The sequence below is a fragment of the Hippocampus bargibanti genome, linkage group LG03, assembly GCF_051943395.1.
Source record: "Hippocampus bargibanti isolate YZ-2025 linkage group LG03, ASM5194339v1, whole genome shotgun sequence".
Classification (NCBI taxonomy): domain Eukaryota; kingdom Metazoa; phylum Chordata; class Actinopteri; order Syngnathiformes; family Syngnathidae; genus Hippocampus; species Hippocampus bargibanti.
Genome location: NC_142736.1, coordinates 23,480,299 through 23,497,895, shown reverse-complemented (window position 1 = coordinate 23,497,895; position 17,597 = coordinate 23,480,299). Strand labels below are relative to the sequence as shown.

Sequence of the window (17,597 nt, the reverse complement as noted above, 5' to 3'; positions counted from 1 at the left end):
AGGCGAAAAATGTGCTGCCCTTCTCTAAAATAATAATAATAATAATAATAATAATAATAATAATAATAATAATAATAATAATAATAATAATAATCCATTTTATTTCAAGCCCCTTTCAAAGCTCCTAAGGGCACTTTTCAGTCACAGACAAGCATAGATACAATTATAAATAAAATGCAATTATAAATAGAATACAATAAATAAAATACAATTATAAATTAAAAAATACCTTACTGTTCGTACAACTTGGATTTATTATCATTCATTCTCCCGTGGCTGGCTGAGACAAATCACATACCTCTACTGAGGCTTGTGGTTGTGAGTCTTGCATGAGAGAGTTTACTTGTACAGTATGTATCTTATAAGTAGAAAATTGTAGCTGAGGGAGGGGACTGTGCCGGGTTGATTTGCATTTAAAGGATAAAGACAAGAGCCAAGGCTTCTGTTTGCAGGCAATGAAACAAGAAGCCATTAGCGTTTACGCATTCTTCATATTAACCAGTCTGTCTTTTTAAAACGATTTTCCACTTGGCTTTTTTTTGCAGGCTTACAAAATATACAGGTATGTGGGAGTTGTTGGGGAAAGCTGTCAAACCTGTTTTACTTAAAGTCGCTTCTCGCTCTCAAAGGCAAAGTTAAGGTGTGAATGTGACATGTGGACAGAGAAAAGTACCTTATCAAACCGGTGACGGGAAACAAGGTGAGTGCTGTGCCTTTGTGGAAATTTACATATCTTGAGCTTGATACAGTATATGTAGTTTGCATGTTTGTCATATAGGAGCATTTAGGGGCTAAAAGAAGGAAAATTACCACACACACGAAGTGTCCTGCGTGCTTGTTTGAATTCAACCTTTGTGGATGGTATTATTGTGACTTGGATTACAGGCAAACAGCACGGGACAACCCCTCCACCCAACCATTTTAAGCAAACCATGTTTTTTGATGCACAGTCAACAGAGTGAACAAACAACTCTTAACCCTATTCGGTTGTGTCCACACCATACACATTCCCACTCAGTAAAACATTGAGTTCACAGTATCATGTGGCCACATTTTGTTGTTTTCGCTGTCAGATTACTTATAACACAGGACAAATGTCATGTGAGTGATATTGGTATGGGATGGAGAAGAGTCAATGGACTCCCCATGTTTATTTCTGAGTTTTCCATGTGGTTGGTCCCAGATCACATTGTCAAGGTGTTTGTGGCATCCATTTCTTGAGTGGTTTTGAAACAATTGACCAAATAAACGGCTGCCGTTTTAGCTCATGTACCACGATCACGGCTAATGTTAAATATTGTGTTCAAAAACAAATGGCTAACCTAACTAATGATTATTTGACATATCACTCAAGGGTGCTCATATGGTGCTTACCGTTACCGGCTTTTGAGTCACTGCTTTACATTCCCTAACAATAAAGAACACAAAAGACATGGGTTAAAAATGCCTTTTGCCATATAATTTGTCAGTATATCTATATCTATATCTATATATATATATATATATATATATATATATATATATATATATATATATATATATATATATATATATATATATATATATATATATATATATATATATATATATATATATAAAAATATATATATATATATATATATATGTGCCGTTAATAGTCTCAAAAAAATCTCAATGTTAATTAACTGTGTCAAAGATGCATTTGGGATTTTTTTAAGAAAGGGTGTTCGTATTAAGATTTTTGTTTGTCGTTTATATGTAACTACTCTGAAATTTAGAAGGTGGTACATAAAAAGGCCAACAAACCTTTTATCACAATTTCCTAATTTATGGGGGCGGGGCTTCGATGAAGGAGTTCCTGGCGTTGCGTTGCGTCACGACCCAGGTTGCTGATTGGCTCATGAATGTATAATAAGTGGGAGGAACCATTTTGGGAGTATCGGTCGGCATGCGAGACTTTGCGACACTTTTGTTAAAGCAAGGAAGAGGAGGAGTGTCGGGGGTGAATGGCTTCTGTCACTGGTGTCCACTGCAGGTGAAAACTCGGCATTAGGACAAAATATTACATTCTCTCTCTCTCTCTCTCTCTCTCTCTCTCTCTCTCTCTCTCTCTCTCTCTCTCTCTCTCTCTCTCTCTCTCTCTCTCTCTCTCTCTCTCTCTCTCTCTCTCTCTCTCTCTCTCTCTCTCTCTCTCTCTCTCTCTCTCCCTCTCTCTCTGCCTCTCTCTGTCTCACTCTGTGTGCGCCTAATTTAAAATGTCATTTTTCGTACCCAAGTTCATTGCTTCTGTAGCTACTTTACACGGATCGTGTAAATGCATATTATTATATGTATTGTTTGCTCATTATTAAAAATGCACACATTGTACACATCAGTGGAGCATCTTGGCATGTTTTTACCAACTATTGTTAATTATTTAACCTTATACAGCTTCACCTGCTTTGTTGCACGCAGTGCTTGATGGATAGTAAGAGTTTTATGTCGGAAAGATATGAGACTTTAAGTTGAGCTTCTTTGATGGGGGGCGTTATTGGCTTCTTGGCATGTGACATACTCGACATTTGGAGGCTTTCAAGAAATGAGCTGTTTTTTTGTTGTGTTTTATCAGCAAACGTATTAATACGAAATAATGAATAGTATGAAATGAATAGTATTCATGTAATTAATAGTATTGTTGTTGTTGTTCTTATTTTTGTGATGATTTTTGTGATTATTATTATTATACAGTAAAGCGCATATTGATTGGATTAGATTAGCCTTTATTCTTGTTGCAGTGGAGGAAAGTGGAGGAACATTTCAAATGATAAAAGTAAGAGGAAAGGAAAGGAAGAAGTAGAAAAACAAAATACAGGACCTGTGTTAAAGGCAGCCTCTCTCGTGGCACCATCTTGAAGTCAAAACAAAAAAAAAAAAAAACTAAATAACAAATAATTATCCTATGACTGTAAAGTGTACATAAGGGTTTTGAAAGGATTATTATTATTATTATTATTATTATTATTATTATTATTATTATTATTATTATTATTATTATTATTATTATTATTATTATTATTATGTGACATACAACACAAAAGACACAGTCATTCAATTTTAAGCATTTTCTGCACCCTCTTTGTTGTATGAAGCAGTTCTAGATGTATGAGGAGATGATCAAAGTGTATTTTTCACCATGTATGTAGGTAATACAACAATACGTGTATGCATGGATTTTTTATCCTCAGCAAAGCATGTAAAATGTTACTTCGGGTCATTCCAGTTAGGACCAGTGTCTGAAAAAAACCATTAAACTTATCTTAAGTAATAAGACACAATGAACGTCATCATCGTTAGGTATTGTAATGCAATAACTTAAATTGATCTGTGCTTCTTTTGTGTGACTCATTATTAGGATGGTATATTTAAGGTAACAAACAAAAACACACCTAAGAGGTGACACAAGGTAAAAAAAAGTGTTGACACAACAGCTCCTGATGCAAGGATTCAAATGTCAGAGGACCAATGGCAGCGAGTCCTCGGCAGCTTAATCTCACTTGTTCTTGCATGCTAAAGGAATGAAGATTATCTGCACACCAACTGTTAATGGCCTGATGCCATGTGATCACTGTGCGGCATGCTTGAGGTTCTGCGAGACTATTTACTGCAGGTATGATGATGATGATGATGATGATGATGATGATAAGACTGGTGCTGTGATATTCACCAGGGGCGAAAAGCCTCTTGTGTTGATGACATTTGTCTCCCTCTGCAATTATTTACCGCCACTGCTGTGGGCAAACACTGCAGCACTCTTGCTCTTTACTTGGCATCACAATAACAATCATCTCGACTGGTTGGGTCTGGGTCCTTATATGAAGTCTTTTTGGGTGTCGATCACTTTGAGTGAACTTGTGTGGCCCTGTCAGAAGCGATATTGGCCTATAACATTCATGATATGACAAAGTTTTAGTGATTGTTCCATATTGTGCAAGTTTATACTGTAAAAATGCATTCACGATGAGGACTTTGAACTCTAACACCACTAGAGACATTGATATTAATGCTTCAATGAGTATATAAATTTTAATATTAATACAATATCTACTTAGCAGTTGACACTTGCATTTGTTGATTAGTTGAATACCCGAAACTGACTGTTTTCTTGCGAAAATATATCTTGATGACTGACAGCAAAATATGTTAAAACGTGTTACAACAGTAACAGCACAGTGCAGTAATGTGTCTTGTGTTGAGCACAACCGGGTTCCTTGGATTGTTTTGACCCACACATCACCCCCGTCTATCCACCATTCCTTTTCCTACACACTTTTTTTCATTCTTTTTTTGTCTCAAGAGTTAATGAAAATTGATCAGATCCGGATTTATTCATTCATTAGTAATCCACGGAATCATGTGGATTATCCAGATGGCCCTAATTTCTAATTGAAAAGATTTTCATCTGAAAATGCCACTAAGCCTTTTTTTGTCGTTTGCATTTGCTGTTACTGTACATACAACTTCTTTCTACTGTGTGCAGGGATGTTTGTTCATATGGTATGGTATGGTATGGTATGGTAGGGTATTGGCTACTAGTTTTACTTCCAGAATGGACAAAAAAATCACCCAAATGTTGCAGGATAAATGTCATTTACCAGGTGTCCAGTAAACCGTTGCTCAGGGGCGCAATTTATTGCATGTTGTTAATTGTATGTACCTCGTGTATTCCAAGTCCCTATTTGAATGGAAAGATTTAATATATGATTGTCTGATTATGATTATTTTCTGTGTTGTGTTCAGTGCTTTACTACTGCTGTTGTGAAATTGCGATATCAATAAAGTTCAGAGAGCTGTGAATCCAAGTGAGATTGGAACAGCAAAATGCTGCATGATTATTATTCTTGGTAGAAGATAAAGAATGTATGCAAGGGAGAATTCTTTTATTGTTTGTGTGGCTTTGACGTTTGTTTTTAAATATCAGTTGCTTGGCTGCTATTGGTCAATCCCGTCTACGGTGTTTTGCATTGTTAGCTAACATTAAGCTAAATGGACTATATTAATGCAAAAATATGTGGTTGTTGAAGATACACAGTGTACAGTTGTCTTTGTTTTATTTTTAGTTCAATAGTTAAATATAACTACAACAGAATTGTTCTCCTTCTGTTAAACTGCTGCTTGACATGACGTGGTTCAATTGCCACCGCGCAGCACTCCTATCTTAAATATTTGCTTTTAAGACAGGCAAAAAAAAATGCCAATCTGTTATGATTTAAATAAAACATTAAGAATAATTATCAGCTGTTAGCTAATTCATACCAGCAAAAGGATGCCGCCACTGTAAATTTGTCTAAGGTTTCACATTAACTTTAGCAGGTCTGCCTGCATGCAGCTGCTCTCCAAACTGCTTTCTTGTTGTTGTCTCAGATGGGTTGCAATCATGTCAGGTGTATATATAGTGATATATATCCCCAGGCTGCGACCACCCCCCGTCCCATAACATTTGCTCAACTGGGTAAAATGCTCCCCTGTGGTGACCTGAAAGCTATTCTGACATCTCATGTGGAGACACTCTGCTTTCTTGCAATGACCGACACAAGTGCTTAAGACAATTGACTTCAAAGCATAATTAAGAGGCTTGTTGGACAACCTTACCCAATTATTACTTTGTTAAATAATTGTTAATCACAAATGATTTAGATTTTGAAGAATACATAATGAGGCACGGTGATCAAGTGGGTAGAGCGTTAACCTCACAGTCCAGAGGTCGTGGGTCCAATCCCAGCTCCAGTCTTCCTTTGTGGAATTTGCATATTCTCCCCTGTGTGGGTTTTCTCTGGGTGCTGTGGTTTCCTTCCAGATTACAAAAACAAGTTATTTAAACTGAACGGTCCAAATTGTCTCTACCTGTGAGAATGGATGGTTGATTGTCTTTGTGAGCCCTGCGAAATGCTGGCAACCGGTTCATGGTGTCCTCTACCTACCAGCCAAACATGGCTGGGATAGGCTCCAGCACCCCCAACAACATTTATGATGTGTATTTATCCACATTAAAAAAATAATACATTCCTTCCTAAATATTTTATGCTGTGCAAAATTGATTCAATTCATCATGTTATCCCTTATTGCCCTGACTCAATAGAGATTGTGAAACACTATCCTACAGGGAGGAGCTCACCACATGATAGCCTGTTGATCATTTCTTATGGACAGCGACTTTTTATATGCCAGGAACACAAAAATGGCTTCTTGATTGCCATCGCTGCAATGTCACTCAAATCAGTGACAGTAATCATTTGCTGTTCCATACCAAACAGTGGTGAGCTCAACATGCCCTGTTTGTAGTGCAGTGTGGTGCATGTGTTCGCTGCAAGGAAGACCACCCACATTTTGGAATACAATATTAGGACATTTCTTGGAATGGAGCCTTAACAGTGTGTACATTGTTTTTCCATCCTTGGAGAACCACTTTGTTTTTTTCGATGACAATGAATCCTCTGAGCTCAACATAATCCATTCCAGGAGGCTGTTCTTATTCACAATACATGTTAGTTGTTTATTTGAATGAAGTATAGAATGCTTATTTCTTTCTGCTGGTTGATCTTTCATTCAATTTGAAATTCTGTAATTATTGTGTTTTTCAATGCAGCATTATTTTACATGTGCAGTATCTGACCTGACAAAATAGCCTCTAAAACTGTACCTTTCATGCCATAGTTTTTTTTGCACGACATTGAATGTGAATCTATTATTTGAACTGAGTGGTTCTGACATTGAAACTGTGCAAAATCTATTACTGATTAACTCAAATATTAGAAGTACTTTTTAGGAATAACATTTCAGCCTTGATTTGATTAATTCTAGTATTATTGCAGTATTTTGAATGTTTTTTTGCAAGTGGACGTGCTACTAAATTAAAAAAAAACAACGACAACCCAACCCAACCCAACGCAACCCAATGAAATGTATAGATGTCCTAATTTTGTTACTTTTTATTTTAAATAAAAAAAAAATAAATAAAAGTAGATACAGAAATATTTGGAGAAAAAAAAACGTACAGTGCAGTCATTTTTTATTTATTGCATGCCTCACAAAAAAACATTAAAAACATTGTCAGTGATTCTGATGAATGAAATGAAAACTGAAAATTTGGAGATACACACTTCCCATTGGCCAGAGCAATACCAGAGATGCAGGGATACACTAAGAGTTTAACACACCTGTGATCCATCCCTCAGAGCAAGGCATGGCTGGGAAGCCATTCCGGGCCACCCAAATCTGGAGCAGCATCATCTCCAACCTCCACAGTCACGTGGAGGTCAAGCGCCGGCGTCACAATCTCAAGTCATATGAGGACTGCTTTCTCGGCTCCGAGGCTGTGGATGCTGTGTTGGCGCACATTACCCTGAATCGTCTCTTTGGTGACGATGCAGTTCCTCGCCAGAAAGCCGTCCGACTTTGTCAAACCCTGATGGACTCGAAGGTCTTTGAGCCGGTGGGCGTCAAGGTGTTTGGCAAGGAGAAGAAGCGGGACACTTTTGAAGACAGTAGCTGTAGTTTCTACAGGTTCCCGAGCTCGCAGATGGGGTTGTCACCTCTGAACAATACCAAGTCTAACTCCACGGTAATCATAGAGAGCGGCTATGACTCTCCGGGAATAAAAAGAAACAAGAACGGCTATAATCCACTTTGTGAAAGGTATTGAAATATTATACAAATGTTTACTTTCAATATCATATGCTGTTGACAGATTTTATGCTCATTTAACATAAAACTATGGTGCCATCTTGTGGTGTGTTGGCATCAGCCACTATGTGAAGTGAGGTGGGGGGGGGGGGGTCCATTTTGACGAGCCATAGCCCTGTCTAATATAAAAACATATTTTATTTGAACAAGCTACTTTCTTCTGGGTTTTTATTTGACTTAACTTCATGTTCTAGTTGCTAATCATTACACCAATTAGCTGGCAGAATGTTAAAATATTACAGCCCAGTATGATGCATTTAAAACACTATTACGGTAGTCTCAATACACAAAATATTTTAGATCAGCTACCTATAAATGTTGTATTTGATGAAATGATATGATTTAATGATGCTTTAAGTTCTAAGGAACAAAAAAGAATCAGAAAGCCTTTTATAGTCCCACTTTGTGGAAATTTGCAATCTACAGTAGCAAAATTGAAAGGGGGATGGTGAAAAGATAAAAACAATGTATTCTATTCATAATAGAAATGTCAGAAGACTGAAATATATAACTGCACAAAAATGTTTCATGAAAAGAACTGTACATAGTGCAAAGTATCAAAACACAGTATAAAGTATATATGATATATGTAACTGTATTTACTCTACGTAATAATAGTAACTAATATTGCTTCTCTTCCCACCTTTAAATCCCTTCTCAAAACCCACCTATTTAAAATCGCATTCTTTGTATAGATTTATCTCCTCTTTTTATTTATGTATAAATTCATCTGCAGGTTTATTTATGTGCTGGCTTGTGATTGTAAAGTGTCCTTGAGAGTTTGAAAGTCACTTATTATTATTATTATTATTATTATTATTATTATTATTATTATTATTATTAGGTGTTGATCAGAAATGGTTTGGAGAAGGTAATTCATTTGTCAGATTGTCTTAAAATACCAACAATCCAAACATTGCGGTGGAAATCATCCTCCTTGATTAATTGCCATGACGTACCCCTTCCAGACAAGAGATGCCGACCTACTCCACTCACTCACCCGTAAGACGAGGCAGATCAATGGAGGAAGTGCTGAGAAATCTCCACCTAAACTCGACCATCACACCTCAGATGATCAACTTGGGTCTCTCACGGGAGTGTAAGTACCTGTCAAAGTGACAAATGACGCCAAAGTTTACAAAGTCTTCAGCCACCGTTCCTACCACTCTCCACCGCAGTGGTCACAGAAGTGTGGCACCAGCAGGCCGTGTGCAGACTCCTGCAGTTGATTGAGCTCCCGCTGCTGGAGAACTTACTAGGGTGCCAGTGCGACTCGCGGTCTTCACTGCACGTGGTCGACAGTGACTCAGACTTGCTGTTGACAGCGGGCTACTTGGACAGAGAAGTGCTCAAGGCCTTCAGTGAGGCACAGTAAGTGGCAGGAAAAACTCGGAATTATTTTATTTTTCACATGACCCTCAATATTTGCTAACAGGCCCTAAAAATATCTTAACCCATTTCCTCTCATGGCTATCTACTTGTTCAGCCACATTGCTTGGTATCTGGTAGGCCCAACAACATGAGGTTCTCATTGGCAAATTGTCATTTCATACAATTGGATTGGATTAGCCTTCAGTAGTCTTGCAGTGGATACATAGTACATTTTACAGCAGCAAAGTTATGAAAGGAAGAGGAAAGGAAAGTAAGAAGTAGAAAAACAAAATACAGGAGCGACTTGAAAGGCAGTCACTCTCGCGGCGCCATTTTGAAGTCAAAAGAACAAAAGAACTAAATAAATAATATGACAACACAAAGACAGACAGTCATTCAATCCTCTGCACTCCCTTTGTTGCATGAAGCAGTTCTAGATGAAACAGGAGAGGATAAAAGTGTCCTTTTCACCAGTGGATCAAAGACGTAAGGTGGAATGTGCACTTCTGCTACAAGCTAAGTGTTGAAAGGAAACACAAAGCTGTAGCATCCATTGACAAAATGGGATTGTCTCACATCACCTGTCCCATGTAAATCCGCTTCAATTCCAAGCCGCGACAGTTCCACATACACATCAGCGCTTATGCTCCTTTCTTCTCATCGCGGACTCCTTAAGCAGTGCCTTCATCCAGCCGCAGACTGTCCAACAGTGCCGACCTTTCCGCTGATCAAAGCAGGGTTGTGAAAATGCTGCCCATTACAGGCACAAAAAAGCACAATCGTCCCAGAGCTGTCTAGCTATGACAGTCAAATAGCACCAATATTCTTCCCAATCAAAACCAGTGCTAGCATATTCGTGCTGCGGAAAAGGCGTAATCGCTCAGCACAGTCCCCTCCTTGATGGATGTGGCCAAAAATGCTAAAAAACAATCCGTATCTGTTCCACACGACGCACAACAACACAAAGTGACAAAGGAAAACACAAAAACAACACAATAAATAAATAAATAAATAAAAATGATGGGGATTGATGTTTATTCTAGTACTTAACTCATTAATTGCCAGACGATGTGATGTAAAAATGTGTTAACTCCAGTGCCAGGGTTTTTATCAGTGTCACTCTAATTCCAGGACCCACAGAAGATTGAGAATTAGGAATACATAAACATTCAATGCAGCGTAAGAAACCTTAGACTCTCTTCTTTCATTGGAGAAAAATAGTTAATTGGAGTTTTATGAGCTTGAAATGAGGGCGGCTGTCCAAAATACAATGCAATACATACACATTGGTTTTAACAACAGCTGAAGCTGGAACAAAGCGCTAACATGGAAAAAAGGGACATGCTGCCAAAAACATTGTCAGAGGCCATGGCCAGCGCTTTATCCGCATCCAAACAAGAAAAAAAACAACCCGAACAAATTTGGGAATGGCGCTCTACGTCATATTTTCAATTCCCGAATAAATTCGTGAATGGCAGTGAATGAGTTAAGTCTGGTTTAGCTACTTTTCTAAACAACTTGTGGCATTTTTTTTCGACAGGGAGTTTCAAGTACAATATTGTCCAAAAACACAAGCACTAGATTTTATACAAATCTTCCTTTTCCAACATAATGTGATGTTATGATCAGCGTTATTGCACAATTTATAATATATCGGCTATGTCATAATATACACAAGTGGGTCAAAATGATATGACAATGATCTTCAAATCTACTGTTGTATTCATTTCAAATCCTCACTGCTCCTTCTCCTTCAGGGCAGATGAATGGATGTCTGGTGCTGTCGACTGTCTCGAGTTCCTCCCCGACAATAAGGTGGCGGAGGTCAGCAAAGGTCTGGCGGGCAGCGCCAATGACCTATTCGAATGTAAGAGGCTGCTGTATGAAGTCCTGGCGAAGCATTACGCTCGAGTCGAGCAACCGCCACTCCTCAGCAATCACGTGTTTGACATCCACTCGGGCATTTCGGAGCTTCTCGGTGAGAAGACTTATTTTATTTTAGCGCTGGTACTACAGACTTTGCTATTTGTCACTCTTTGTATTAGTGTACTATAACACTGATACATAAAAGATAATTAAAAAAATAAACACCAAAATGTTCAATTAAACCTTACAATTTAAATTGCGTTCCCTTCCCTTGTGTCATCACTGTTTGCTTTCTGTGTGTCCTCAGTCAACGGTAAACTGGAGCAAGCTCTGGAGGCACTGCAGCTCAGCCTGAAGCTGCAGGACTCTCGATGCAGGGAGGAACTGCGGCGGCTGCTCAGGTTCATGGCCATCGCTGGTAGCGCACGGGACATCAAACTCCACAAAGAGGTTATTTTTTAGTTGAAACCATTTTTTCCCTCTTGAAAAATACAGTAAACGTGTTCACAAAATGAATTAAATGCATCACATAAAACATAACTTTATAACTAATTCTATAACTTTATAACTAATTTTTTTTTACGAATCATCAATAGAACTTGCGTCAGCAATTGCAGAAAAGGGCAGAAAACAGACTTTTGGTGAAAAATGTGTGCATTGGTTTATTCATTTATTAATCAAGTAGGAATCAAAAGTAAGAACAAATTGATTATGTAATCTCAAAATTCAAATCAAATCAATCAAATCAATTCAATGTATTTTGGACAGCCGCCCTCATTTCAAGCTCATAAAACTCCAATTAACTATTTTTCTCTGATGAAAGAAGAGAGTCTAAGGTTTCTTACGCTGCATTGAATGTTTATGTATTCCTAATTCTCAATCTTCTGTGGGTCATGGAATTAGATAGCACATCATCAATGACGTGCGGTGAGGTTCATGGCAGGTTAGGCACTGACGTCATCACAGTCAGATTTACAAACATATGAACTCTACAGAGTAGCTTCTTCAACATTTGATTGGCAACAGTTAACGTGTTTTGTTTAACATGTCTTATCAGCATTCTTTATATAAACTGTAGCATAGAAAAAAATAGAAAAAAATGTTATTATCGTGTTACCTTTACTTATAAATGAAGTCCATGCGCCGCTCCTTCTAAAGAAAGGCATCGATACATTCTTTGTAGAAGCCTTCCTTATCTTTCTTCAGTTTAAAAGTCTCTCTATTTCTTTCAATTTAGATATGTAATCTTCCATTCTGAAAATAAGGCCAAGCAACACGAAAAAAATGACAGGATGGAAAAAATGACATATTTCCATGATGACAGATGAGGCACGGCCTCACCTGCCTCCCCTGACTGCATGTCACTGCACATAATTGAACTGGCCTGGACCCACTGGTGAAAACCAGCTCACGCAGATGGTGGGGCGTGAGAGCTCCTCGCTGTTTTCAGAAGGCTTTCGTTAAGACAGCCGGATGTGACGTCATTGACCGGATGTATAATTTAAAAAACGCAAGTCCGAGAAAATAAAATGATGTTTCAGAAAATAAAACGATGTTTACAATATATTCGTATAGCGAATTACATTAAAAATGCACAGCAAGAGTGAATGTTTTGCCAGTAATGTTTCCTTTATTGGCAACTCAAACATCTGAACAGTTCTTTTCTTCTATAAAATGCCAACATCAACAATGAAAATGTGCTTTTGATGGCAAAATAATGATGGCCCTCTAAATCCCCTCCAAAAAAGAGAAAGGTAAATTTATTAGCATGCTATTTAGTTGTAGTAGTAGTAGTAGTAGTAGTAGTAGTATTAATTAGTAGTGTGTGTGTGTGTGTGTGTGTGTGTGTGTGTGTGTGTGTGTGCGTGCGTGTGTGTGTGTGTGTGTGTGTGTGTGTGTTGATATGTTGGCATGTATGCATGTACCTCTATGTACAGTACATACACTACATCATCACCTATACTTCTAAATTGAAACTCTTGTGACACTTTCTGGTCGATTTAATTTTGACAAGCAGTACAAGCAACTTGCAACGGTCAAATTTCCAAATTCAGGATTCTCCATATGTTCATGAGCATGTGCGTTGTCTTCATTTGCATGATCTCATCCAAAACAGACCACATCAGCTTTTTATTTTCATTTTTGTACATCTACATTTTACTGTCCCATCTTAATGATCAAACTAAAGCTTACCAATACTTTCCTCTGCCAACTCCAATACAAAAACAAAAACTACTATCTACGCACTGTGCTCTTGTTGACACCAACGGCTCTCAGTTAGATAATAATGATATAAAATATGAATCTATCAAGTCATTTCCCCAAATAAGTTTCAACTCCTTATTTAGTAAGAGCTACTTATGTTCCATTTTTAAAGTCAGGATGAATTTAAGGAAGACAGTTACCATTCTTTACTGAACATGCGTGTCCCTCAGATCGAGAACCGAATGGCAGTGAAGAGGTCATTCTCCAGTGCCATCGTGTACAGCAGAAGACTCTCCAAAGGCAAAGTGGACCTGATGGTTCTTTTTATGATGGACAACCATTGTGATCTGTTCAAAGTGAGTGTTGTGCATAACATGACAAGAGCTCCTGTACGGACAGTTTAATGTCTTATGCACATCAGGAACAGCTTAAAACTAATTGCATGACTCTTCCCTACCCGCAACCCCTAAAAAAACAAAAACAAGACAGGCTTCCCAACAGGAAGGAGATAATAAACAGGGATGTTATGTAAGAGATGTGCAGCGGAAGGAAAGATAACCATCAGACCTTTGTTTGTACTTTTTGAACCGGTTGGATTCTTCCATTCCATATCTTTTCAATGATCTTTTCAACTCACTAGCCAAAATACTATAGGTACAGCGGCACCTTCTCATGTCATCCGATGGCAGCGAGATCGACCGCCGAAGATAATCTTCCGTTCTGAAAGACACTGACAGAGGCGTATTAACAATTGCTTGTGGTTCTAGTTTGTAACGATAATGGTTTCCGTCTCACGGCAGACATGCTCTTCAAAATCATCTATATTAAAAAATTAAATGTCGACATGATTTTACAGAAAGTATTTTATAATTCATATCCAAAATTATATATACTTGTGTAATAATACAAATTGCGTGCACATTTTCTGTCATCAGGTTCCTGTTTCACTCCACAAGATGGTCAGCGATAGATTGAAGAATATTGTTCAAGGGAAGGATGCAGATATTATAACAGGTGTGCAGATGTCACTTATTATCCTTTATTTGACTTCAATCACAACAAAAAGAGGGTTTATCTTATTTCACATATTATTGTTGTCATTCATTTCCCTCTGTCAATTCAGGCACGACGTATTGCACAAGACAGAGCGCAAAGGCTTATTCGGAAAACCGAGAAACGCACACTAAAGAGGAATTGCGCTCATTACTACGGACAATCCATGAGAACCCCAACATGCCCAACAAGGAAAAGAGACGTCTGCTGGCCCAGTTCTACAAAGGCCACCCAGATATTTTCGTGCAATATTTTGCCAATAAATTATCAAGCATTAAGATGTTGCAACACCAAAACTTATCAGTGGTGTAATTTAATGCACTGAGTGGTTGTTAATATGAACATATGTGGCCTTTGTGTAAATAGTGACTGTGAATGTGCGAGGAGTAAGCTGTGATTTATATGGACTTACCACCATTTCCAGAATATTGAGTGAACCAGTCTTATTACAGTCAAAGAAACTGCAAAAACTCAAAGTAAAATTGAATAAAAAAAATTGTGGAATGAAATAAGTCAAAAATACCTCAAAACTTTTATTTATATATATATATTTATATATGAGTAAAATTAACTGTAATTAAATGTTTTGCATTGTTCAAAGTATCACTGAAAGTGAGAAAAATGAAAAAAAAAAATGTTTTCGTCCTGGTGAATTAATATTATACATGACCTTTGAATATGAGTATATTTTAGATGTATTTATTTTGATATTGATGTATGTCCATACAAAAGAAGGCAGGTAAAACAGTCATTGGGGTATTAGCACATACAGTACGAGTACTAAATTACAAATACTAAAACTAAACTAAAACAAAGCATATGGGACATTTTTCCATCGCTGCTCTCTGATGTGAGGTTAACGCTTCTGAGAAATGGGACACCGCCAAAGGCGGGTACAAATATTGGCAGAATGACGCTCATTATAAATCCATAAATTATCTGCATCGTTATAAAAGATGAGAAGTTCAAAGGAATTGAAAAAAGTTGTGATTTACAGTCTGGAAATTACAGTAATTTATGCACCTTAAGTGGTACGATTAGGAGTTCACCCAAATATGCCTACAGAGGTCAAAGAAAGGTGTTGGCTCAAGCAAACAATGAAAATGTTTTGCTTGTTTAACTTTTAATGCTTTCACAAATGGATTTGCCGTAGAACAGAAAATTTAAATTACTGTGACATAGGAAATGTAGGTCAGCATAGCATGAGCAATAGAACCTGAAGTAATGAGAGAAAGGGAGAGAGAGAGAGAGAGAGAGAGAGAGAGAGAGAGAGAGAGAGAGAGAGAGAGAGAGAGAGAGAGAGAGAGAGAGAGAGAGAGAGAGAGAGACATTAAATGTTAAATATCACTTGGGCAGTTAAAGGACAACCGACATCTCCGGACAAGTTGTGTCCATAATTTGTAAAATAGCTTCAAATGACTTCTGATGAGCGTACTTTACAAAGATTCCACCACATATAGCTATATTTTACGTTTTAAGACTCGTGCTGAATATTCCGGAAGTCTTGTTTTTGAGTTGGTGACGAGTCCGTACGTGACGTCACTAAAGGAACGCCCCTGACCGAAAAAAAAGGACACATTGTAGCAGTCCTTCCACACGTCAATGTATTTTGCTGTACTTGTTTGGTCTGAAACCCTCGTGTTGCACCCAAAAGCCGCCAGAAGCCATGGAAGGAATTTATCAGCCTGTGGAAACTGGCTGATTCATTCCTCACAACAGCTCGGTGGCCATTTTGTGCCTCTTTTTGGGTGAGACATTTCCCCCCAATGTTGCCTCAAAATGGCACGGAATAAATTCTTTAATCGATTGCAAACATGTATGCTTTCCTCTTCAGAACTATTTGAATCATATTCATAACTGGAGGTGTAACAAGAAAGCATATTCTCCGAATCTGAAGCCATTGTTTTGATTCTCCAGCAATGCAAGACGTCTTGGCGTGACGTCACGAACTGGGGGCGGGACTTTCTGAAAATGCCCAATTCGCAGCTCAATTTTTTGCAGATTTTGGATACTTTAAGTCATTTTTATTGGTGTTTTGCGTTTGAATATAAATATCATACTGTGTGTTTTTGGTATTTTAGATGCTATAAAACGTTTTTCTGATGTCAGTTAGGAAACACAAGAGTGACGTCGGTTGTCCTTTAAATATAGTTGTTGGCCACAGAACCAATTAATGTCCTTTACATTATTTTCTATTGCATACTTTGTTTTGAAATCAGAACAAACGTCAGGCCAATCAGCACTGCAGTACTAACTGTTGATTTGGGATGAAGAAAACATGAAGAAAAAGAAATGATGAGAGGAAATTAAAGAGGAAATTATGAGATGACTCAAGATGTTCAGCTATAACAACGTTTTTTTTTTGCAGCTCATCTTAAAAGCTGTTTGTTTTGGATCAAGGCCACGGTCGGCTTCATTGCTCTCCCAAAGCAACGTCATCCAAGTGTGCTTTTATTGCCCTTGTTTGAGAAAGAATTAACTAATTCAATCTGAGGTTGAGGTATGAACCAATCGATATTCCCCAATACTAGTTTTTAAGCAAATATTAGTTAGTCTTCCAGTCGAGCATGTATGTGTGTCTTTTGTGAGAAAAGATCGCGTGTTCCAAATAAACAATGTAATGCAGACCAGCTGTGAGAAAGCTTTCTGACGCTAATTTGAAAGTCTAATGTTGCGGTGTTGTAAATAGTCATGGGATTCATCCCCCCGTGGGCGTTTAAGCGGCAAATAGCCTCGTTTCAGTCACGTCGAGGTTGTATTTCATATGGGGGATCCAGAATGAGATCCGTTTCCTGAAGAAACCGATGCTTAGTTACTAGGTGACAAAAGCTTTGCCGTTGTAAGTACAACCGATCAAATAGTTTGATGCCGTGATTGCACATAGTCTATCAGGGAACATGTAGAATTAATAGACATATTAATCCATGAGCTGTGACTCAAATAATAAACGCTGAATGGAATGCTTTTTTACAACTGTGATTTGTTCCAATTTACAAGGGTCATTGGAGTTTTACAATACCACATACTGCCCCCTTGCGGTCATGGCAAAGATGAAACCTCTGAATGGTCGTATCTGAAAGAATTGTCCTATTTTGTGACCACTTAAAGGACAACCGACGTCTTCGGACAAGTTGTGTCCATAATTTGTCAAATGGCTTCAAATGACTTCTACTGAGAGTATTTTACAAAGATTCCACCACATATAGCTATATTTTACGTTTTAAGACTTGCGCTGAATATTCCGGAAGTCTTGTTTTTGAGCAGGTAATGAGTCCTCACCCTACGTCACTGAAGGACCGCCCCCGACCGAAAAAAAGGACACATTGTAGCAGTCCTTCCATCACGTCAATTCATTTGGCTGTACTTGGCTGGTCTGAAAACTTCGTGTAGCACCAAAAAAGAGG

The 17,597-nt window shown here is 37.9% G+C and overlaps 1 protein-coding gene across 3 annotated transcripts; it reads left to right on the top strand.

Moving 5' to 3' along the window:
• Positions 1-594: 594 nt before the first annotated feature.
• Positions 595-15,521, top strand: depdc7a (DEP domain containing 7, paralog a). Of its 3 annotated transcripts, none has more exons than XM_088992665.1 (9): positions 595-700; positions 7,191-7,650; positions 8,667-8,797; positions 8,877-9,069; positions 10,827-11,047; positions 11,243-11,385; positions 13,371-13,496; positions 14,076-14,154; positions 14,264-15,521. In XM_088992665.1, the coding sequence occupies exons 2-9, from the start codon at positions 7,199-7,201 to the stop codon at positions 14,503-14,505; spliced, it is 1,587 nt and encodes a 528-aa protein (XP_088848791.1). In that variant the 5' UTR covers positions 595-700; positions 7,191-7,198; the 3' UTR covers positions 14,506-15,521. The 3 variants fall into 3 exon arrangements, with proteins under 3 accessions (XP_088848791.1, XP_088848793.1, XP_088848792.1); XM_088992667.1 differs by lacking the exon at positions 595-700 and adding an exon at positions 1,942-2,014; XM_088992666.1 differs by lacking the exon at positions 595-700 and adding an exon at positions 3,581-3,625.
• The last annotated feature ends 2,076 nt before the right edge of the window (positions 15,522-17,597 follow it).

Coding starts and splice junctions, on each gene's coding strand:
- depdc7a (XM_088992665.1), top strand. CDS start 7,199: ATGGCTGGGAAGCCATTCCGGGCCACCCAAATCTGGAGCAGCATCATC. Junction 9,070..10,826: donor AAGGCCTTCAGTGAGGCACA/GTAAGTGGCAGG, acceptor CTTCTCCTTCAG/GGCAGATGAATGGATGTCTG. Junction 14,155..14,263: donor GGATGCAGATATTATAACAG/GTGTGCAGATGT, acceptor CTGTCAATTCAG/GCACGACGTATTGCACAAGA.